Source organism: Plecotus auritus (assembly GCF_963455305.1).
Source record: "Plecotus auritus genome assembly, chromosome: 1".
In the NCBI taxonomy this organism is placed as follows: domain Eukaryota; kingdom Metazoa; phylum Chordata; class Mammalia; order Chiroptera; family Vespertilionidae; genus Plecotus; species Plecotus auritus.
Window position 1 is genome coordinate 118591896 of NC_137770.1, and position 25431 is coordinate 118617326.

Here is a 25431-nt window from a genome sequence, read left to right on the forward strand (position 1 = left end):
AAACATCGATGAGAGAGAAACATCGATCAGGCTGCCTCCTGCACACGCCCCCCACTGGGGATGTGCCCACAACCAAGGTAGATGCCCTTGACCGGAATCGAACCTGGGACCCTTCAGTCCGCAGGCCGACGCTCTATCCACTGAGCCAAACCGGTTTCGGCACTAACAGATTTTTTTTATTTGGCTTTTCAAAAATTTTACAATACATTGTTTGTCCTTTCCCCATCTTCAGACTTTTCAATCCACTCCTCAGACATAAACTCAATTAACAAATTATTGTGCAGTTGTATAAAGTTCTCTTTCATATATAAGCATATCTATACTTATAGCCTTCTTTCACACCTTTTCCACAATAAGATCAGACTACACATACTACTTTCTACAACTTGCTTAATTAATGTTAGATATTTTTCCATATCTACCATATTAACCTTACATAGATCTACCTTATTTTTTTTTACAGCTAAGTAGCCTTCCATGTATTTAATCACCCTGCTTATTAGTTGTACTGATTGCACTGTTTCCAGATTTAAGCCAGTCTAACATACATAAACCTCTCACTACAGACACATCTACAAAATACTGTTTAATAAATTCGCAGAAAAATATAATTCCACTTCGACAAATAAAATGTGTATCCTATATAATAAATAGGTAATATGCAAATCGAGTGTCACTCCAGCACAAAAGATGGCCGCCCCCATGTGGACACAAGATGGCTACCACAAGATGGCCAGCAGGGGAGGGCAGTTGGGGGGAACCAGGCCTGCAGGGGAGGGCAGTTAGGGGTGACCAGGCCTGCAGGGGAGGGCAGTTAGGGGTGACCAGGCCTGCAGAGGAGGGCAGTTGGGGGGAACCAGGCCTGCAGGGGAGGGCAGTTAGGCGCAATCGGGCCGACAGGGGAGCAGTTAGGCATCGACCAGGCTGGCAGGGGAGTGGTTAGGGGGTGATCAGGCTGGCAGGCAGAAGCGGTTAGGGGCAATCAGGAAGGCAGGCAGGTGAGCAGTTGGGAGCCAGCAGTCCTGGATTGTGAGAGGGATAACCGGTGGGATCAGGCCTAAAGGGGATGCTGGAAATCCCTCAAGGGGTCCCAGATTGGAGAGGGTGCAGGCTGGGCTGAGGGACACACATCCAACCTGTGCACAAATTTTGTGCACCAGGCCTCTAGTATATAAATAAGAGTATATGTATTTGTAAGCATAAAATACATATAGAGGCTTCTTCTAATGCTCTGGCCTCAATTTATACATCCCATCAGAAAGGCCCTCTCTATCTATACTATTTAAAGTAACTCTTAATATACCCTCAATAATTCTTTATCAGAATATTCTTTTTATTTCCTTTAATTAGACATAGAGCTATAATTATCTTGCTTATTTATTTACTTGCTTAATGTCTGTCCCTGCTAACACAACATAAGCACTATGAGGGCAGAGAATCATTGTCTCCTTGTTGGCTATTTCATCCCACCACTTAACACAATGAATATAGAATTTTATAAAGCACACAGAATTTTGTTCAACAAATATTTACTAAATGAATAATTACATAGGCAATGTCTATTAACTAATGTTACCTCTAGAAATTAAGATTAAGGAAAGGGTTAAAAGGTACATTTCCATTTATTGGTCAATTATACATTCTTATTTGTGACAATGAAAATGTGTTACATTTATTTAAAACCATTTAGTGCAAGTTTAGTTTTAACCAGACCACCATTTCAGATGCTTTGCAATCTGGTCATATAAGATTTTTTCTTGTTTTTCAAATTTAAATGATGTAACTAAATATTAAATGGTTTTTTGTTGGCTACTGAAAAAAAAAATCCTCAAACCTTGTTTCATTATGTTAAACTTTTATCTTCATTTTAATTTAATGTTGACTACTGAATTCCCACTAACTAGCTTTGCCTTTGTACATCCTTTAAAAATACTATTACCTTAAAGTTACAGAGTATTTAAAATGTACAAAATGCTTAATATATATTATTCTATTTGCCCCTCAGAGGTATGCTGTGCAGAGACTATTGTTTATACTTAACAGATAAAGAAACAGATGCTCAAAGAGACTAGTTTGGGACATAAAGCCAACACTTTCAGATTATTTTTTGGCTGTTGTTGTTAATCCTTACCCAAGGATGTTTTTCCCATTGATTTTTTTTAGAGAGAGTGAAGAAAGGGAGAGAGGCAGAGGCAGAGGCAGAGGCAGAGGGAAACATTCATGTGAGAGAGACACATCAATTGGCTGCCTCCCATATCCACCCCAACCTGGGGCCAGGGATCAAGCCTGCAACCTGGTACATGCCCTTGACTAGAATCAAGCCCACGACCTTTCAGTCCACGGGCTGATACTCTAACCACTGAGCAACCAGCTAGGGCCAATACTACAGATTTTTAACACAGTTTGTTTCAGTATATACATTGTGGCAGGTAAAAAACTTATTAAAGGGCAACATTGCAACCTTTCAGCAAATAATATATCTATTTCTTTCAATACCCAGACAGAAAAGGTGTTCTGAAATATATCTTATATTTAATGCATATATTCCTAAAACAACTTCATTTAATAGAGTACTTGCGTGGTAAGAAATTTAAGAGATAATTTAATTCCTTCATTTTATATAAAATAAAAATCACAGAATTTCCAATCATTCAGCAAGACAATGGCAGTCAAGAACTATCTACAACACTGGCATTGACATTAGATGCACTTTTAATATTAGAAAGTTCATCATTAAGAAGTCAAATTTCATCATACTTGTCTAACATTAAAACTTTTCTTAAAGTTGTTATTACTGTATAAAAAAGCAAAGTAAATTATTAGAATTTGTCCTTTGATTAAAATCAACACCAACTATCACATATCTGGTGCTTCAGATTTAAAATATTCCATTAATGACTAATACTTTCCTGCTATCTAGCCAACTTTCAATCATACAGACCACTAGTCACTTATTCCAGGATTTCTATTATTCTATTACCCAATATTTACCTCAGATACTATATGGAATTTTTTACTAATGTTTCTGTCAAAAAAAAAAAAAATAGTGAAGCTCATATGTATCCTTATCTACCACAGCCATAATATCCTAGAAATTATTTAATGAGCTGGTAAAGTATGAATTTTCTTTAATAAAAACAAGTTCACATTACTCCATTTTCACCAACATGTCTTCCTTTACTGGAAATAAAAAATGCCAATTATCACACTTGATATGAACAGATGTACAAAGAAAAATCATACTGCTGTGTTTTTATATTTCAATCTTACTTGATAATTTTAGAAACCATTTTTAAACTCAAACTGATTGAAAGAAAGACTAATAAAAATTAATAAACAAAAATACATTTTACCTTAATTCTTACTACTCTAACTATACCTGTAAAATTATATTCCAATACTTTTTTAAAAAATCATTCAATAGATGATTCTAAGATAGAATGTATTTTAGCTAAAATGACAGTATCAACTTAAACTGAAAGTGAATAAAAATAATGTTATGTTCAGTTAAATATTTTAAAAGCCGTAAGATATTCTAAAATTAAGATTCTTTCTAATTTTAAAATTAAAATTCCTCTTCTAAAATTAAGTCTTCCTAAAAATGCATAAAAGTAAAGTTAAAATGTTAAAAATTATATTTTAAATGTTTTAAGAAAGTATGTTTAGGAAGGCACCCCCTTGAAGAGCGATGGGTCCCTGCCCCACACCAGGTCCCCCAGCCCAGTGCCAGGAATAGAAGTCCCCATAACTTTAGGCTGTAAAAACCAGTGGGGATTGTGGCTGAGTGACAATGAGGCTGTGAGAGTCCCAGGCAGTTCCTCTTAAAAGGCCCATGCACAGACTTACTTTGACTCACTCCCTCTAGAGCTCCAGTGCTGGGCCAGCAGCTTGAAAGGCACCAAGGAGGAACAGCTTTCTCCCAGATAGCAGTGGTGGCAGATGCCATTGTTCATTTTCTGAGACCATCCCCTGCAGAGCCCACAGGCAAGTGACATATCTGAGTCTACATCAACCTGGCTTACACTGTTTGCCCCACCCTGGTGATTCCCTGAGACTCTGTTACACCCAACTTGCAGGCCTACCCAAGCTGTTCCCAGTGGCTTTTCCATAAGAAGGGCCTATCTTGGCTCATGCTTCAGACTTTCCTAAACCTCTCAAACAAGAAGCATCTGGCCTTGGTGTGCTCTGTACCTCTTGCTAAGTGGCCCATGCCAGGCACTAACAGCAGCATGTTTTGGGTCACAGCTTTGCCTCTACCTGGCACCTTCCAGCCCAGCACAAGTAGCAGCTGCTTTGCAGCTCATGCCAAGTGGCCTCAGGCAAAACACAGGCAGCGGCTGACTTTGGCTGCACCTTCTGGAAGGCCCCAGAGCCAGAGTACCTGGTGGACAACTTCAGGCCACGCTGAAGCACCACCCCACCACTTCCACAAGCGACATACTCAAGGGGCAGAATCAGCAGGCACAAGAGCCCCGCTGAAGTAAGTTCTGCTCTGTTGGGTTGGCCCTTACACAGCTGATCCTCCATGGTGGTCGCAGCCAGTCTTTGCAACCAATCGACCTGGGGGTAAATCACTCCCTTGATATGCCAATAGCAATCAAGGCTCAAATACAACAGGAGTGTGTACAGAGCCCACATGGAGGGCACATCTGGAAATGCCTAGCTTGGGTGAATGGGGAAGCTGTGCCACTGGACTCCACAGGATACCTACATTAGGTCACTCTACCAAGCCCGGGAGATACAGAAGCTCTACCTAATACATAAAAACAAATACAGGGAGACTGCTAAAATGAGGAGACAAAGAAACACATCCAATCAAAGAACAGAACAAAACTCCAGAAAGAGAACTAAACAAAATGGAGACAAGCAATCTACTAGATGCAGAGTTCAAAACACTGGTTATAAGGATACTAAATAAACTTCAGGGAAGAGATGAACTGACAGAGAACTTCAACAGCATAAAAAAGGACATGGAAACTATAAAAATGAACCAATCAGAAATGAAGGATAAACTAACTGAAATGAAGAATAATTTACAGGGAATCAACAGTAAAGTAGATGAAGCCAAGAATCAAAATATCAATTTGGACAGCAAAAAATACCCAATCAGAACAGCAAAAAGGTAAAAAAAATTTTTTTAAACTAGAGGCCCGGTGCAATCAGGGCTGATCTGTGGGGCGAATGGCAGGGTGATTGGGGGAGGATATAGATGAGGATAGTGTAAGGAACCTCTGGCACGACTTTAAGTGTACCAACATTCGCATCAGGGGAGCGCAGGAAGGAGAAAAGAGCAAGAAACTGAAAATCAATTTGAAAAAATGACAGAAAACATCCCTAACCTGTTGAAGGAAATACACATACAAGTCTAGAAAACACATAGATTCCAAAACAAGATGAACTCAAAGAGGCCCACACCAAGAAAAATTATAATTAAAATGCAAAAGTTAAAGACATAGTCCTGACTGGGTAACTCAGTTGTTAAGAGTGTCATCCTGATATGCCAACTTGCAGGTTTGATCCCAGGTCAGGGCACATACAAGAAACAACCAACTCATGCATAAATAAAGTAGAATAACAAGTTGATGTTTCTCTCTCTCCCTTTTTCTCTCTCTCCCTTCTTCTCTCTCTCTAAAAAAAAAAAAAAAAAAAAAAAAAAAAATCAAAAAAGAAAGAAAAGGTTAAAGACATAGAGAGTGCTGGAGGCTAAGGACAGTAGTTAGCATAATGAATGCAAGAAGTTCATCAGAAGGCAGATGAACATTTTCAGCAGGGCTGAAAATCTGCATATTATTACCTGCTGCCAAACAGCTGAGGACAATTCCCCTAACCTGATAATCCTTTATTGTTTACCAAACCTTACCTTTGATGTGAGTATCTGCTTTGCTAAAGGGCAAAACGTGTTAATAAAAAGCAATGGGTCCGGAGATTCGGGGATCTTAGTCACTAGAGCTAAGTTTCCACCTGGTTCCCCCAAATGCCTTCCAAATTCATATTTCTTGTCTAGTCTCTATTCATTTATGCACAGCCCTTCTCCAGATTCCTGAATCCTAGCTGTGAAAAGACTGTGGCAAGAGAGTATCTTAAAAGTAGCAAAAGAAAAGTAGTTAGTTACTTAGAAGGGAGCTCCCATAATACTATCAGCTAGTTTCTCAACAGAAACTTTGCTGGCCAGAAGGGAATGGCAATAAATATTCAAAGTGATAAAAAGCGAGGACCTACAACCAAGAGTACTCGACCCAGCAATTGAAGGACAGATAAAGAGCTTCCAAGATAAGAAAAAGCTAAAAAAGTTTATCATCACCAAACCAGCATTAAATGACATGTTAAAGGGTACTGTTTAAAAGGGAGAAAAAAAGACAAAAAATATAAAAAATAAAGTGGCAATGAATACATATCTGGGGGGGTGGGTGGGGAGCGGGATAGGGGGATACATGGTGATTGAAGGAGACTTGACTTTGGGTGGTGAACACACAATAAATACAATGTACAGATGATGTGCTGTGGAATTGAGCACCAGAACCTGTATAATTTTAACCAGTCTCATTCCAATAAATTCATTAAAAAGGGAAAGAAAAACACAATGGAATCTAAAAAACAAAATAAGCAAATTAACAGAACAGAAACAGACTCAGAGAATATTTTAACGGTTACCAGATGGGAGGGCGTTGGAGAAATGGATGAAAAGGTGAAGGGAATAAGAAGTACACATTGGTAGTTACAGAATAGTCATTGGGATGTAAAGTACAGCAAAGGGAATATAATCAATAATATTCTAATAACTATGTATGGTGTCATATGGGTATGAGATTTATTGTGACCACATATTAAGTTATATAATGTCTAACACTGGGGTGTACACATGAAACTAATATAATATTGTATGTCAACTGTAATTGAAATATAAAAAATGATTTAAAAACAACTGAAAATATTTAATAAAGATAATATTTTTGTCTTATCTTTAAAAAGTACATATACATAGTTTTGGAGGAAATTATGCATTAGAAGAGGAATTAGAATGATGCAGGAAGAAATTAAGTAAGAGGAGGTGTTAAATGACTTTGAAAAGTTAAAACGGCTAATGACTAATGGAGATGTAATTTGGTTTGCTGAACACAAAGACCCAAGGGAAGAATTAGAATTAAAGAACTAAGGTAGTAAGAGACAGAACAAGTTCCAGGACTGGGGATGGGAGCCATTAAAGACACAAATAGGATTTTTTGTTTTTGTTTTTTTTGTTGTTTTTTAACTATGTTTAACACAGAACTCACAGAAACAGCAGATAGTGGTTGCCAGGAGCTGAGAAGTAGGGGGAATGAAGAGATTATGGTCAAAGGGTACAAACTTCCAGGTCTAAGATGAATGAGTTCTGGGGATCTACTATACAGCCAGGTGACTATAGTTAACACTTGTACACTTGAAAGTCACTATAGGAGTAGAACTTTAACGTTCTTACCAAAATAACAAACCAAAATGGTAGTTATGTGCAGTAAAGAATGTGTTAACTAACTTTTTGTGGTAAACATTTCACAATATATATGTGTATCAAATCATCATGTTACCTTAAATTTATACAATGTTAAATGTCAATTATATCTCAACTAGAGGCCCGGTGCACGAAATTGGTGCACGGGGGGTGGGGGGGGGAGGGTGTCCCTCAGCCCAGCCTGCACCCTCTCCAATCTGGGACCCCTCAAGGGATGTCCAACTGCCCATTTAGGCCCAATCCCACTAGGCAGTCGGACATCCCTCTCACAATCCAGGACTGCTGGCTCCCAATTGCTTGCCTGCCTGCCTTCCTGATTGCCCCTAACCGCTTCTGCCTGCCAGCCTGATCACCCCCTAACCACTCCCCTGCCAGCCTGATTGATGTCTAACTGCTCCCCTGCCAGCCTGTTTGCCCCCAACTTCTCTCCTCTGCTGGCCTGGTCACCCCTAACTGCCCTCCCCTGCAGGCTTGATCACCCACAACTGCCCTCCTTTGCAGGCCTGGTCCCTCGCAATTGCCCTGCCCTGCTGGCCATCTTGTGGTGGCCATCTTGTGTCCACATGGGGGCAGGATCTTTGACCACATGGGGGCAGCCATCTTGTGTGTTGGAGCGATGGTCAATCTGCATATTACTCTCTTATTAGATAGGAGGACAGAGGCCTGGTGCATGGGTGGGGGCCAGCTGGTTTGCCCTGAAGGGTGTCCCGGATCAGGTTGGGGGTTCCCTTGGGGTGTGGGGCAGCCTGGGCGAGGGCCCTGTGGTGGTTTGCAGGCTGGCCACGCCCCCCGGCGACGCCCGCCGGCGACCCAAGCAGAGGCCCTGGTATCTGGGATGTATTTATCTTCTACAATTGAAACTTTGTAGCCTGGAGCGGAGCCAAGCCTTCTGCTCGCTCTTGTGGCAGCAGCCATTTCTGTTGGAATTTATTTATCTTCTATAATTGAAACTTTGTAGTCTTAAGCGGAGGCCTGGGCCAGACAGGGTGTGCGGAAAGCTTGGCTTCCTCCATCGCTAGGGAAACCCAAGCCTCCCTCCTGCTCTCTCTGTGGCTACAGCCATCTTGGTTGGGTTAATTTGCATACTCGCTCCTGATTGGCTTGTGGGTGTAGCGGAGTGATGGTTAATTTGCATATTACTCTTTTATTAGATAGGATAGTATTGGAGGTGGGGGGAAGAATGTTTTTATCATAGTCATTCTCAAATTCCACTTCCCAATTTGACTCGTTTTAGAAAAGCTGTTTTCTAGTGTTAGACAAATGTTTTATATATTTTAACTGCAATTATGAAATTTCACTTAATGTTCAAAAGTGATAATTAACATAAAAACCATATTGTCCAGCATATCACAGGCCCATTGTGGATGCTCCAAAATACCTTCTTGCAGCCAAGAGAGGGCTAATGGCCAGTACACACTGCCACATACTTCTGGTATCAGAAAATTCCTCTTATAAAAATTGTGTCAAAGATGCTCAAATACTTTCCACATTAATTTTAAACAAGGTACATTAAGATAAGTACCATCACAACAGATCTTTCCACTTTCAGTAATATACTGCATGGTGTTTCTGGTGCTTAAGTGTCTCTCAAATGTCAGCCATAGAGATGCACTAGCAGACTGTCATTCTACCACTAAGAGTTTCTTCTTGAAGTCATTCCCTAATGCACATCTCCTTACACACCAAGTATGACTTTCTTCTCTTATCCTTACACTAGAGGCCTGGTGCACAAAATTCATGTGCTGGGGGTGGGGGGGAAGCGGTCCCTCAGCATGGCCTGCAGGCAGACATCCCCCTCGCAGTCCGGGATCCCTCTCACAGTCTGGGACCCCTCACTCCTTACTGCCTGCCTGCTCGCTGCTTTTTAGCATTGTCACTGAGGCAGGAGAGGCTCCCACCACCGCCATTGCACTTACCAGCTGTGAGCCCGGCTTTTGGCTGAGTGGTGCTCCCCATGTGGGAGCACACTGACCATCAGGGGGCAGCTCCTGTGTTGAGCATTTGCCCCCTGGTTGGTCAGTGCTCATCATAGCAACCAGTCATTCCGCCAGTTGTTCTGCCATTCGGTCGATTTGTATATTAGGGTTTTATTATATTAGGATTATTCACCCTCCTGTTCCTCTTCTTCCTTTTCCACCTACCCTATTTTAACAGACATCTACTGACCAGAAATAACTTAGAAGCATAAACTATCAGGGCTGAAAGATGCATCATACAGTCAAGTGTTCAGCAAACTTTTACTATAAAGCGCCCAAGTAAATATTTTGGTCATTGCTGCAACTACTTGCCATTATAGTGTGAAAAGAACTACAGACTGACACAGACAATCTGTAAACAAATTTGCACTGCTATGTTCCAATAAAACTTTATTTACAAAAACAGAAGGTTGGTTGGGTTTGGACTGTGGACCACTGTTTGGCAACCTCAATCTTGTCTATCCTCTTCTTTTGTTGTTAATCTTCACCCAAGGATATTTTTTTCCATTGATTTTTTTAGAAAGAGTGGGAGGGAGGGAAGGAAGGGGAGAGAAAGAGAAAAATATCAATGTGAGAGAGACACATCAATCGGTTGACTCCCACACATGCTCCAACCAATGCTGGGCTTTGAACCTGCAACCCAGGCATGTGCCCTTAACTGGGAATTGAACCCATGATCTTTCGTTGAGCAGGCTGACACTCTAACCATAGTGCAACACCAGCCAGGCTGTCTACTTCTTTTGAATATCTCTACATCAGTGTTTCCCAAATTGCACCCTTTAAGATATTACTGAGTCTGAGGCCCTGGCCAGGCAGTGCAGTTGGTTAGAGCATTGCCCTGATATGCCAAGGTTGCAAGTTTGATGCCCAGTTACAGCACTTACAAGAATCAACCAATAAATGCATAAATAAGTGGAACAACAAACTGTTGTTTCTCTCTCTCTTTCTCTTTCTCTCAAATCAATAAATAAAAATTTTCACAAAAGATATTACTGAGTCTAAGGAAACCTCCATAGTCAAAACAGATTTGGGAAACACTATATATACACATTCTGTTTTACTCTTGGAGATTCATAATGCTAATGAATGCTAAGGAAAAAAGGCTCAAAGTGGGCCAGTTTTCATCCTTCCTTCTTCAGGCTGCTCAAGCCTTGTCCTTGTAGTACCCAATCAATAGATATCAGAATTTGAGGTCTACCAAAATTTGTTGTTTACTTTCTGCAACACAAACTACTTAACATCTATCCATATTTTTTTGGCAGAAGGTCCTCACAATTGTGTTTAGTGTCTTTTCTAAATTTCAGCACTGATTGAAATGTGGCTTTAGGTATTAAGTTAAAAAATATATTTAAAAAATATATGTATTAACATTTCATTGGAGCTGTTGTTTGAAAATATCGTCGCCCCTTTGGTTGGTTACCTTTTTGTTTTGTTGTTGGTTTCTTTTTATTCATGGTAGCCAAGACATGGAAACAACCCAAGTGTCTTTTAACTGATGATTGAATAAAGTAGATGTGGTATAGATATACAACTCAGCCAAATGAAATACTGCCATTTGCAGTAACATGGATGGACCTTGAGAATATCATGCTATGTGAAATAAGTCAGTCAGAAAAAGCTGAGAACCATATGATTTCACTCATGTGTGAGATATAAAACTGAAACTCATAGACACAGACAACAGTATGGTGGTTACCAGAAGGAAGGGGTGATGGGAGGGTGGTAAAGGGTAAAAGAGGGCCAAACATATGATGACAGAAGATGATTTTACTTCGGGTGGTGGGCACACTGTGCAATATACAGATCATGTGTCACAGAAATGTACACTTGAAACCTATATAATCTTATTAACCAATGTCACCTCCATAAATTTAATTTAAAAAAAGGAAAAACCTTTCAGGATTATAAAAGTAATATATGATTATTTTAGAAAATTAAGAAAATATTTCTTTGGTTACCCAAAGATAACCACTGTTAACATTTTGGTGTGGGAATGCCTAAATGTGTATGTACAATTTTTAAAACTAATTTCAGATTATTTAGTATAAGCTTTGTATTTTATTTTTCTACTTGACATTATATCCTGAGACTTTCCTGGCATCATTAAAGTGTTCAAAGACATGATTTTTAATAGTCAAGTAACTTTTCCATCATAAAACTGTATTATAGTCATTATAACTACTTCCTCTATTTTGGCACATGTAAGTCATTTTCCTATTCTTTCTCTCCTTATCCCTATCTTTTTTTTTTCTTTTAATTACTAATGGTAATATTAATAGTCTTTGCCCAAATCCTAAAAGAACAATGGGTTGAGTCAGTAATTTTCAAGATATGTCAGAATGAGTGTAATAAATAATGTAACAACTTACATTTTCACCAAGAGTGAAAGACACAACCTTATCATATCCTAACCAGCCATCTATACTAATAAAAGGGTAATATGCTAATTAGACCGGGTCAACCGAACATCTTCCAGTTGTCTGGTTCTCCTTCCAGACAAAGCCATGGTGTCAAGAACCGAGGCAGAGGCGGTTAGGGGCGATCAGGCAGGCAGGCAGGCAGAGGTGGTTAGGGGCGATCAGGCAGGCAGGCAGAGGCAGTTAGGGGCGATCAGGCAGGCAGGCAGAGGTGGTTAGGGGCAATCAGGCAGGGAGGTGAGTGGTTAGGAGCCAGCAGTCCCAGATTGCGAGAGGGATCCCAGATTGGAGAGGGTGCAGCCAGGCTGAGGGAACCAGCCCCATGCACAAATTTGTGCACCGGGCCTCTAGTTATAAAATAATATTAAAAGATATAAAATCTCTATTATTAGGTGAAAATTACATCTCACTAATTTGATTTTATATCTTTGTGAGGTAGAACATCTGTCATGCTTAGAAACTATCTTTATCTTTGCTCTATTGTGAATTATATTTATGTAAGTTCTTTTATCACATTGATCTCTGTGTTCTTGTTATATTAAATTTCTATAAATCTTGAGCTATTCTTCTCTAGCTTGCCTCCTCTTTAATTTAATTAAGGTTTTTTCATATTTTATATGTAGATTTAAATTTTTATACCCCATAATACCAACTTTCATCTGTATTCTCTTTTATGTCTTTTAACTGTAAAAACGAATGGCGAAACACTATCTTTCAAAAGTATGTAATTTAATTTTTTTCCAAATCCCCACTTAATTCTTCATGGATCATGTAATGTGTGATCCTTTCAATCCACACCAATTTGTGATTTCACTTTTTCATACATTCAAAAATTGTGAAGTGCTATTTTTGCTATATAAACTTCTTTTCCCAACTCCTTTTAGGCTATCATATTTTTTAAATTATGTACACAAGACTGAGATTAAAGAGACAATTTTTAAAAATCAGCAGGATATAACAGGTTCTATTAGAAATCTAAATTAGAGAAAAACAGTAAGGAAATAAATGCTAATTCTAAGTAGATAAAACAAGATGTTAAGGTGTAAGTCCACAGAAAATAGTGGTGATTTAAGGCAGAAAGAAGAAAGAATTTTCTGACCATTAAGAAAAAAACACATTGCAAAAAAATTATCAAAAGATTTAATGATCTATAAGAGATCTTCTAGAGGACATTCAGGGATGAATTTTAGATGAATAAGGCATTCCTCTAAAGGGAGAGAAAAAAGGCACAATATCCTCTAAGTCTATCCACGCTATTGAAGATGGCAAGACTTCATTCTTTTTTCATGCTCAAGTCATATTCCATTGTATATGTACATCATTTCTTTGTCCATTCATATATTGCTTCCATATCTTGACTATTATAATGCTGCAATGAACATATAGATGATAAATATTTATTGACATTTTATTATTCATAAATTTGTTTTTATTCCCTTCTTTTTCTTCTTAAAGAAGATCCTTTAACATTTCTTTTAATACTTGTTGGCGGTGATGAACTCCTTTAGCTTTACTAGTATCTTGTCTAGGAAACTCTTCATCTATCCTTCGATTATAAATGATAGCTTTGCTGAGTAGAGTAATCTTGGTTGCAGGTCCTTGCTTCTCATTACTTTAAATATTTTGTGTCAATCCCTTCTGGCCTGCAAAGTTTCTGTTGAGAAATCAGCTAACAGTTTTATGGGCATTCTCTTGTAGGTAACTAACCACTTTTCTCTTGCTGATTTTAAGATTCTCTCCATCTTTAACTTTTGGCATTTTATGTTTTGGTGTGGGCCTTCTTGGGTTTATCTTGTATGGGACCATCTCTGCTTCCTGAACTTGTATGTCTATTTCCTTCACAGGTTAGGGAAGTTTTCAGTCATTATTTTTTTCAAATAGATTTTCAATTCCTTGTTCTCTCTCTTCTCCTTCCAGCGTCCTCATGATAAGAATGTTGGTTCACTTGAAGTTGTCCCAGAGAATCCTTAAACTATCCTCATTTTTTTTTAATTCTTTTTTTTTTTTTCTTTTTGCTTTTCTGATTGACTGTCACCCTGTGTTTGTTTCTATGAATTAGGTAGAGCTGCTTTATCTCCTGGTTTTGGTAGAGGGGCCTTCTGTAGTAAATGTCCTGTAACACCCAGTGGTGTAGCCTCCCTGGAAACCCAGGCTGGGCACTCCAGGTGCACCCCCCCCAACCCCCGGTGGACTGTATGCACCCTTCTGCCATCGTTGAGCCTTGACTATTGTCCATGGAAGGGACTTACCACCAGCGTATTGACTGTGTGGACTGGCAGTGACCACAGCAGAAAATCTACTGTGCAGGGGCTGACTCTATGGAACAGGGCTCACTTCAATGGGGCTCTGATGTCCACTGAATCAGCCCCTTGAGTGTGTCCATCGTGGAGGTGGTTAGGTGGTGCTTTGATGCAGTATGAAGCTGTCCACTGAGTACACTAGCTCTGGGGCCTCCCAGGAGGTGCACGCCAAGGTCAGCTGCTGCTGTGCACTGTCTGGAGTCACCTGGCATGAGCTACAAAGTGATCTGCAGATGGCTGCTACTTGTGTTGGGCTTGGAGGTATCTGGTAGAAGCCAAGCTGTGAAGCAAGGCCAAATGCTGCTGTTGCCAGGCCTAGGGGTACTAAGCAAGAGGTAAGAGGTATGCAGAGGCCAGAGAGATACTGCTTATTTGAGAGATTTTAGAAAAGTTGGCAGCATGAGCCAAGACAGCCCATTTGTATGGAAAAGGCACTGAAAAGGGATTGGGTGGGCCTGCAAGTTGGGTTGGGCAGGGTCTCAGAGAAAACACCAGGGTGGGGCTAACAGTGTTAGCCAAGTTGATGGAGAATCAGATATGGATCCCTGTGGACTCTGTCAGGGGGAAGTCTCAGAAAAAAAAAGGCTTCTGCCAGCACATCTGTCTGGGAGAAAACCGCACCCTCCAGCCTTGCCCTGAAGCCAGACGATTCAGTTCTTCCCCATATGTTCCTGGCACCTTGCGCACTGCTGCTCCAGCGCTGGAGCTCAGAGCAAGTGTTCCAAGTAGGTGTGTGGGCCCTTTGAGAAGGACTCCAAGAGCCCTCTCTCATTCAGCCACTATTTCCACTGGTTTTCACAGCCACAGGCTTTGGGCACTAGAACCCTGGGCTGGAAGTTCTGATGTGGGGTTGGGACCCCTGGTTCCTTCGGGTGGGACCTCCTCAGTGGTTCCATGTCTCTGCCCCTTCTATCAGTCTCCATGTGACTCATGGTGGTTATTCTGTAGCTTAGCTGTAATTCTGAGGTGGCTGTGGGAGGTTCTGAGTAGCACTTACCTATGCTGTCATCTTGACCCGAAAGCTCCAACTTAACGCGTCTTAAACTTATACTTTACCTCGCTAAACAAACCAGCTCCATTATCTTCCTTTTGAAATTTATTGGCATAAAGTTGTTCTTAATATTCCCTTATATCCTCTTAAAGTATGCAAGAGTTGTAATGATGTCCTCCCTTTCATTCCTGATACTGTTAATTTGTGTATTTCTGTTTTTCTTTATCGGTAAGGTTAACACATTCCAATTGATCTTTTCCAAGAACCAGCTCTTGCTTTCATTTACTTTGTGTTTAATTTGATTTGTTTCTGCTTTTTATTTTTTCCTTCTTCTGAATGCTTTAGATTTGTTCTTTTTAATCTAGTTTTTAAAAGGTTCCTTCAAAATACTATTTTATCTACATTGTATAAATTTTGATGAATTGTGTTTTCATTTTCATTCAGTTAAAAATGATTTAATATCCTCTGTGAATTTGTTTTTGACACATGGGTTATTTAGAAGGGTGTTTAATTACCAAGTATTTGAGGATTTTTCTGGATCTCTGATATTGATTTATAGTTAAATGGCATCAATGTCAAAGATTATGCTTTGAGTGACTTTTAAATAATCTTAAATGCAGAGATTATTCTACAGACCTGAATCATTTACATTTAATGCAATTATTGATATAGATTTAAACCTACCATCTTGCTAGTTGTTTTTTATTTGTCTCATTTATTCTTTGTTTCTTTTTACTTCTCTTTCTTTACTTCTTTTAGTTTTAGTAGCTTTTAGGATCCCTCTGTATTTCCACTATTTATATGTTATGTCATATCTATTCTTCTATTTTTTTAGTGGTTTCCCTAAGGTTTATAATATGCATCTTTAATTTAGCATAGTCTACTTCAAATAATATTATATGACTTGACATGTAATACAAGAATCTTACAACAATTTATTTTCAATTCTGTTATACTCTGCTCTGTTTTTACACATTTTAATGTTATATGTACTTTTTTCTTTAGACCAAAGATCAGCAAACTAGGACCTGCCACCTGTTTTTGTAAATAGTTTTACGGAATAGTCAGTGTTGTATGATTTAAATGACTGATTTTATGGTACATACAAGGGCAAAAGTAAGTAGTTGTGACAGAGACTATTTGGTTCACAAAGCCTAAAATATTTAGTATTTAACCATTTACAGAAAAAGACTGGACAATTATCTCTTTTTTTCTTATTTTAATAACTCTAAGAATTTTAAATTTACCTTTTTGTTTTGAAAACTCTTTGGCCTGCTTTGTTTCTTTATGACACCTCCCCCCACCCCGTTTCTGTTAGCTATCATAATATTTCTATCTAAATAACTTCCTTTCAACATTTCTTGTAGCACTTAACATTTCTTGTAACATTTCTTGAACTTTTTTCAGCTTTTGTTCTGAAAGGTCTTTATTTCACTTTCCTTTTTTTGGTTAATCCTCACCTAAGGATATAGTTTTCTTTTTTTTTTAGAGAGAGTGGAAGGGAGAGAGGGTGAAGGAGAGGGAGGGGTAGAAAGAGAAACACTGATGTGAGAGAGACACATTGATTGGTTGCCTCCCATATGTGCCCCAACCAGGGCTCGGGATTGAACCTGCAACCCAGATACATGCCCCTTGACCAGGAACTGAACCCATGACAATTCGGTGTGTGGGCTGACGCTTTAACCAATGAGCATGACCAGGGCTCACTTTCGTTTTTAAAAGGTATTTTTACTGAGTATACCATTTGGGTTGACTTTTTTTCCTTTTCAGACTTTTAAGTGTTGCTCCATTGCCTTCTTGCTTGTACCATTTCTGGTAAAAAGTTTGTTGTAATTTTTTTATATTTGTTTCTGTTTAAAAGTTCTGGCTGCCTTCAAGATTTTCTCATTATGTTTGGTTTCTGGTACTTTAACAATGATGTGTATAGGTGTTTCCTTCTTTTAGTACCAATACTACTATTATACTATTATTGCTATTGTTTTTAGCCTACTTGGAGTTGTCTGAGTTTCTTTTTGAACTTGCGATATTACCTCGTTCATTTTTTTATTTAAAATTTTTGGCCATTATCTACCTAAATATTTGTTTTGTTCTTATTCTTATTGTGAGACTCCAATTTACTTATGTTAATACCATCTGATATGGTCCCATATTAGATGCTCTGTTTGTCCCTCCCTCTTTTTATTTCAGTTTAAATACTTTATATTGAATTATCTTCAAGTTGATAGACTATTTCTTTAGCTGTGTTGAGTCTACTTAACAACCTGAAAGAATGCTTCATCTCTGGTATAATGTTTTTTGTTGTTTTTATAGTTTGTTTTTCCATTGGTTGTGGAGCTCTTTCTTTCACCCACCTTAAGAAAAAATGCAAGTATTTTCCAACTCTTCATGCTTTCCATCTTCCTGCTAAATTTCTCAAGTTATCTACCTTATCCATTAAATCCTTTAACATACTACTATTATTAATAATTAAAGTCCTGTCCTAGCTGGTTTGGCTCAGTGGATAGAGCATCAGTCTGAGAATTGAAAGGTCCGGGTTCGATTCTAGTCAAGGGCACATGCTCAGCTTGTGGACTTTGATTCCCAGTGTGGGGCATGCGGGAGGCAGCCAATCAATGATTCTCTCTCATCATTGATGTTTCTCTCTCTCTCTCCCTCTCCCTTCTTCTCTGAAATCAATAAAAGTATTTTAAAAAATTAAAATCCTTATATGATAGTTCCAATATCTGGGTCTTCTGAATTAGTTCTATTGATTGCTTTATCATCTCAACAATGGGCCAGTTTTCCCTTGCTGTTTCTGTCTAATAATTTTTCATTGATTTTTGTTTTGTTTTGTTTTGAGAGATAGAGGAAGGGAAAGGGAGAGGCAGAGGTAGTGGGAGAGGGAGAGAAGCATCAATGTGAGAGAGAAACATTGATCAGTTGCCTCCTGGGATTGAACCCAAAACCTGGGTATGTGTCCTAAACTGGAATTGAACTGGCAACCTTTCGATGCATGAGATGACATCCAACCAACTGAGCCAGGGCTTCAATAATTTTTTATTGATTGCTGAGCATGGAGTACAGAACAGCAGCAACTGAGATTATTATTTACACTTGAAAATTAGCATGCCTATTTTTCTGTCAATTGTGGAGGGGTTTAGTCAATTTAGACAGGAATTGAGCCTGATATAGATTTTACTGTTGTCAGTTACTTTCAGCACACCACAGGGGTCTAATTCTTCTGCTAGACTACCACTGTCATGTGCTTAAGAGTTGAATTGGAGAGTTTTTCTCAATTTTCCTCTCAGCTTTCACCCATTCCTGTATCCTTATATCACAGAGTATCTCTCTCCCTGTTCTTGACCTATACCACCAGCAGTAGAAAGCTTGTCACCTGGTGGTGGCACATGGTTGAAGCAGGTGGGATTTTCAGTTGTCCTGGTCTAGTGTCAGTATTGGGTAGGCCATGCAGCTCTCCTTCCTATGGCAGCCAAAATCTACTTTGTTTTTGTGTTGGTTTTCAGTGCTACCCTCTCTATTCTTCCTCCACTAGTAAAACACCTCTCCCTACGTACTGGTGTAGGATATAGGGGTCCAAAACAGTTTTCTGCATCTCGTTCAGAGTAAAGGATCTTCTTTTCTATAGCAGCAATGCATCTTTGGCTGTGTCCTGGGAACCAGAGGGTTCCTCCCCACAGAAGAAGAAGGATTTTTGCTTCTAATCTTCCTCCAGAAATGTATCAAATAAGGGTTTCTGCCCATCCCCATTTTTTGAGGCTTAAAGGAGTCTGAGCAAATGGGAGGGACTTTGTGCCTCTATCCCAGCAGCCACAAATCACCTCCTTAATCTCTACATGACTGAGTCCCTGAGTCTCCACCTTGCACCCAATCTCAATAGTAAATATCCTGTTGAGCCCCAAGGAAATGTATTCGAAAGCAAGTGTGAATTCCTTTTATCAGAAGCCCCAAGATATTCCAAATTAGTCCATACCTAGTCTTTAACAATTAGTTAAAATTTCAGCTGATTTCTTCTTATCTACTTTTATTGCAGCCATCTCTTTTTCTTCTGCCCTGCCAAAGACAAAACAATTCATGGCCCATTCTTTGGGGGAGGGGGTTGCCAACTCTTTGGAATTTAGGTTAATGTACTTGGTTGCTTTGCAAGCTCAGCTCTCCAATGAACTCAGAGAAATTATGACTTTGTAAATCACCCACCTTTTTTATTCTAGGTGAGGGCGAGAGGTTCTGTGCACATTTTTTACATTCTAAGTACAAGCACAAGTCCCCTTCCACTTTGACTCACCTCCTTTTTCTATCTTTGTAAAGGCATCACCCAGATAAAAGTTTAGAAGTATCTCTGACTTTTCTGCAATGATGTTTAATATCCAATCACAGTTGATAAAGTCTGAATTAGATAAATCACTAACATATCTTTATTAGGATACTTTTTTTCTATTTCTCTAGTATAATTACTTATCATCTTTCAATGGTCTCTTACATAAAACAATATTCCTTCAACCAGCCTCCTGAACTTTGTTTGCTACTCAGACCTGACTTTATCATCAGACTGCCTTACTACAGTATTGTTTTGATGTTTATTTATGTTTTTTTTTTTTTTTAAGAGAGGAAGGGAGAGGGAGAGAGAGATAGAAAAAGCAATGATGAGAATCACTGATCGGCTGCCTGCTGCACACCCCACACCGGGAATCGAGCCCACAATCCAGGCATATTCCCTGACCAGGAATCGAACCATGACCTCCTGGTTTATAGGTCAACACTCAATCATTGAGTCACACCGGCCAGGTACTTTGATGTTTAAAATCAAGGCCATGAGCAATCTGATCCTATTCTGCCTTTATAGGCTACCTTCCTACAGAAATGTTATCATTCAAGGGACACTTTCGATGAAAAAAACTTCCCTGATCATACAGACAGAATTCAATTGTACACTGCTTTATTTATACTAGAAAAATAACACTTATTATCATACATATCTTTTACACCTCTCTCCAGAAAGGCAGAGATCAGATCTTATATTTTCTCTTTTAGCTTTCCTACATAAATATTTATCTGGCAAATTAAAATAGCAAAGTTAATAAAGTGACACTTTCCTTCCCATAACCTACGTATCCTTAATGCATCCCTGACAAGGACACTAAAAAATTTCACCAGCCCACAAAACACTGTTTTTTCAAATGTCTCAAAAGGGAAAAACATATGCTACAACTATAGTTATTATGACATTTGAGCATTTTCAGAGGATTAGTTTAGGGACTCTTAGCATAGCAAACCATTTATATTATTCGAGTTAAATCTATAATGGTAATCCCAAACACAAATATGCTAAAATCCCTTTATTTAGCTCCACGTAAATAACCCCAAGAAAGTCACAAAGTTTACTAAGGAAAATCACTAACACTTAAGAAGAAATAAGGCTATCTACCTTATTAGTTTTGTTAGTGCCTTAATTGGTCATCATATTCAGGCATTTTGCCAAGATGTGAAGGCAACATGGCTTTTACTAAATCATTTCCAATGAATAGGGAAAGGAAGACAAATGAAGAAAAAGAGCAATATAGTTAATGCCTTTTTATAATAGTACTATCAAATACATTTTCAAGAAATCCTATATAATAAAAGGCTAATATGCAAATAGACCAAACGGCGGAATAACCGGAACCACCGAACAACTGGTCACTATGACATGCGCTGACCAGGGGTTGTGCGTGGAACGTGGCAGGCGTCAGCCGTGGTGGGATGGTGGAGCAGGTGAGCGGTGGCACCAGACCAAGGTGGGGTGCCAGTTGCTGTCATCGGGGCAAGCCTCTAGCAGTTACTGAAAATTCTTTGCTCCAGCGCATGCCGTGGTCCCGCCCGTGCTCACACCTGCTGCTGGCGCCGGCCCCACTTACACCCACTGCTGACGCCGAAGCCACTGCTCACACCCACTGCCATTGCTCGGTGCCGTCAGTGGGTGCAAGCGCCAGCTGCCAACCCCAATTGCCCCTCAGGGCTTCTCCACCTCTCCCGGCTCCTGAGGGAAGATCGGGGCCAGCAGCCGCCTCTCGCACCCGCTGCTGGTGCCAAAGCTGTTACTGGCACCTGCTGTCAGTGCCCAGCACCGGGCCCAATTGCTCGGCGCCATCAGCGGGTGTGAGTGGCGGCTGCTGGCCCTGATCACCAATGAGGGCTTCTCCACCTCCCCCTGTTCCTGAGGGGCGATCGGGGCAGCAACAGCCACTCACACCAGCTGCTGGCACTGGCCCCAATCACTCTGTGCCTTCAGTGGATGCAAGTGGGGTCGGCGCCATCAGTGTGTGGGAGTGGTGGCAGGAGCGGGGCTGCCAGCACACAGGGAACCAGAACCCGCGCAGGAGGGGCCAGGCGGCAGTGCAAAGGATGGGCTGAGACCCACCCCTGTGCCTACTGCAGCCTTGCGGCCCACAGTTCCTCTCAAGGTGCACAAATTCGCGCACTGGGCCCCTAGTAGCATATAAAAATCCCATATGCTATTTTAGTGAAAACCATTAGCAGGTACCATTTTTGCCAATTAGCTTTTCTGGCTAAGCTACGTGGCTGGAACCACAGTGGAACCTGAACTCACTTGACTCAGACACTAGAGCAGATGTCTAATATGGCATCTTTTTCATGCATTCTTAAGAAATGCAAAAAATGAAAAATGCTTTTCTTTCTAAAATAAATAATAGAGCCAATGGGTATCTTTATCAACTTAACACAGAACTGCTATCCAATAACTCAACTTCTAGTAATTCAGTATGAGAAAGTCATATAAAGAAATTCAGCATAGCACTGTTCATAATAGATAAAAATAGGAAAAACAGTTTAAATGCTAACCAACAGGGAATCTATACTAATAAAAGGGTAATATGCTAATTAGACCGGGTCAACCAGACATCTTCCGGATGTCCGACTTCCTTCCAGACAAAGCCACAGTGGGAGGGTGGGGGGAGAGCCCAAGTCAGAAGTGGTGAGGGGCGATCAGGCCGCAGGGGAGCAGGCAGATAGGGGTGAGATCAGGCTGGCATGGGGGAGCAAGCAGTTAGGGGGCGATCAGGCAGGCAGGGGAGGGCAGTTAGGGGCGATCATGCCAGCAGGGGAGCGGTTAGGGGGCTATCAGGCCGGCAGGCAGAAGCAGTTAGGGGCGATCGGGCAGGTGGGCAGGCAGAGGTGGTTAGGGGCAATCAGGCAGGCAGGCAGAGGTGGTTAGAGGTGATCAGGCAGGCAAGCAAGTGGTTAGGAGCCAGAGGTCCCAGATTGTGAGAGGGATGTCCGAGGGGTCCCAGATTGGAGAGGGTGTAGGCCAAGCTGAGGGACACCCCCCTCATGCACGAATTTCATGCACCAGGCCTCTAGTCTTTTATATAAAACAAAGTGTATGTACACTATTCAGCAATGAAAAATGTTGGCACAGATCTCTATTTACATGGAAAGATGCCATAGCATGCTGCTGCAAAAAAAGCAGGTTATAATTCACTAGAGGCCCAGTGCATGAATTCGTGCATGGGTGGGGTCCACCTGGCCGGCCCCAATTGGGGCCTACTGGGGGCGGGACTGGTGGGGGGTAGGGGACACGGGCGGTTGGCCGGCCACCCTGCCCCCTGTCGAACTCCCATTCGAGGGGACAATTTGCATATTAGCCTTTTATTATATAAAATAATCACTTGTCTGTGTTCACCTTTAATACTCCTAAGTGACAGGATTTGGAGCATGTGCCAGTTAGCAGTTTATTGCCTCTCAGCTTCAAATTCATACCATATTGCCTGCTCTGCAAAAATAAAGCTGCCCCTTTAAATGTTTTTCCTTTGCCAGCTGACACAAGAGTTACACTTCATCAGTACAGGTGCTGGAGGCTACTTCCAACAACACCCCACCCAACCTTCAGGTGGTTTTGCAGCAGAATGTGAGACATTGCCTCTGCACAGTAGACACCCCAGCACACTAGTCAGTGGGTTTTGAGCAAATTTCCACTGCAAGCAAGACAGCACAGCCACTTCTCTGTCATCCAGGGAACCATGGCCACACCCTCTCCAACATGGTCTAAATCTCAGCCCCAAAGAATAATTTTCCTGAACTCTCTCTCAGACCTAGGGGTTGTAGCTGCTCCTTCTATCTGTCATTCTTACATCTGTTAAAGTTCTCATCACTTCTTTCTAGCCAATCCCTTGTTACTCCAATTTCCTGTTAAGAGTTAATAATTTTTTATATTAAAAAATATTTAATACTTTTTAGTTTTTGAATTTACTGTATTATTTCCCCAGAATTGACCCTGACTGAAATAGGGTGAGGTTCCTCCCTTTTTATTTTTCAATGTTGTCTGAATTTATAAAAAAGTATTTTTTGTGATAATCACAAAAGGCAAGTTAATTTTATTTTGGAAAAATTCAATGCAAAATTAATATTGCTTTTAGTTTTCTATTTTAATAGAGTAGAAATATATTTGTGAGATTAAAATAATTGAATTTTGAAGAACATTCGTTTTTGTAAGACTGTAATTATTCAGTTTTCCTTTTTTAACACCAATTTCTTCTCAATATTAGCTAAAATTGTGTTTTTGTGTCATTTTAAACAACAGAAATTATTTAGACAGCTATTTTTTCTCTTATTTATGTCATATGTTGCCCCTTACAAATAGGTCATTAATCATTAGATATCCTGAAGTGATAGGTACTGGAGTTCCTCAGATATATAGTCTTCCTCTTCCCTCTTATTATTTCAGTCCCTCTTACCATGTTCAAGGATTATCAGTTGGGCTCCAGCTTGTGCATTTCCAACATCATTCTCAGCAATGCATTGATAGAATCCTTCGTCTGACTTCACCAGACCCAAAACTTGAAGATTATGTTCCTTCTGAAGAAGAAAAATATATATACAATTTTATGATTCAATTGATAAACAGTCCAAAATCCCAAGTATATGCTTTTTCTGGGAAGAAAAAACAAGTAAAATTGTCTGATTCAGGTACTGAATATTATCCACCTATGCACATGTTAACTCAATTTTATTGACAAAGTACTGACTTAAACTGATTAAAACAGGAAACACCATCATTAACAATTAAGAACTTAATACTCATGGAAAGTTGTACTCACAATGTTTGCAAACTTACATTTTTGCTTGGAAAAATATCTGGCATGCAGTACCATGTGAACGTAGTAAAAGTCTAAATTTGTGACTTCAAGGCATTTTTTAAATATTATTTTTAGTATCAATAGCTCTGATAGATTAGACTATACTAAGTTAAATCAGGTTGCATATACATGAAGCTTTCCTTAAACTATAAAGAAAACTACCCACACTTATAGGGATGTCAACTATTGTTAATGCTATTGATATAGTATAATATGGTTTTAAGATTTTTAAAAATACTAAGAGTAAAAAATGCTACTTTAACCATAAACATTGCTTTTTGGTTACATTTAAATATTATGAATTACTTTTTGTAACTTATGAGAGTATAAATTTTGAAAACAGAAAATATACCCCTACATATATAAGAAACTTACAATGACAGTAAGTCTTTAACAACCATAATTACTTTTGATTATTTCTATGAATGTCATATATTTAAAGATATGTCATCAATCCTTGTTACTAAAACCTAGATAATTTGATTACTAGGATGTTAGATAATGATAATAATAGACAATCTTTATTAAAAACTAGAGGCCCGGTACACGAAATTCGTGCACAAGGGGGGGGTTGTCCCTCAGCCCAGCCTGAACCCTCTCCAATCTGGAACCCCTTGAGAGATGTCCGACCCACCGGGATCAGGCCTAAATGGGCAGTCGGACATCCCTCTCACAATCCAGGACTGCTGGCTCCCAACTGCTCGCCTGCCTCTGCCTAATTGCCCCTAACCGCTTCTGCCTGCCAGCCTGATCACCCCCTAACCACTCCACTGCCAGCCTGATCGACGACTAACTGCTCCCCGGCCGGCCCGATTGCCCCTAACAGCCCTCCCCTGCTGGCCTGGTCACCCCTAACTGCCCTCCCCTGCCAATCTGGTCACCCCCAACTATCCTCCCCTGCAGGCCTGGTCGCACCCAACTGCCCTTCCCTGCTGGCCCAGTTACCGCTAAATGCCCTCTCTTGCTGGCCTGGTCACCCCCAACTGCCCTCCCCTGCAGGCCTGGGTCCCCCCCCCCCAACTGTCCTCCCCTGCCGCCCTGGTCATCCAAATTGCCCTCCCCTGCAGGCCCAGTCACCCCTAACTGCCCTCCCTGCTGGCCTGATTGCCCACAACTGCCCTCCTCTGCAGAAC

General features: G+C 40.2%; 1 protein-coding gene across 14 annotated transcripts in view; it reads right to left on the reverse strand.

Moving 5' to 3' along the window:
- Positions 1 to 25431, reverse strand: part of NEO1 (neogenin 1) — a 352200-nt gene that overhangs the window by 172793 nt on the left and 153976 nt on the right. For all 14 annotated transcript variants that reach the window (XM_080657714.1, XM_080657720.1, XM_080657718.1 and 11 more), the window contains one exon: positions 23897 to 24017. In XM_080657714.1, coding sequence (XP_080513840.1) covers positions 23897 to 24017 — 121 coding nt within the window. The remainder of the gene's footprint in view (positions 1 to 23896; positions 24018 to 25431) is intronic.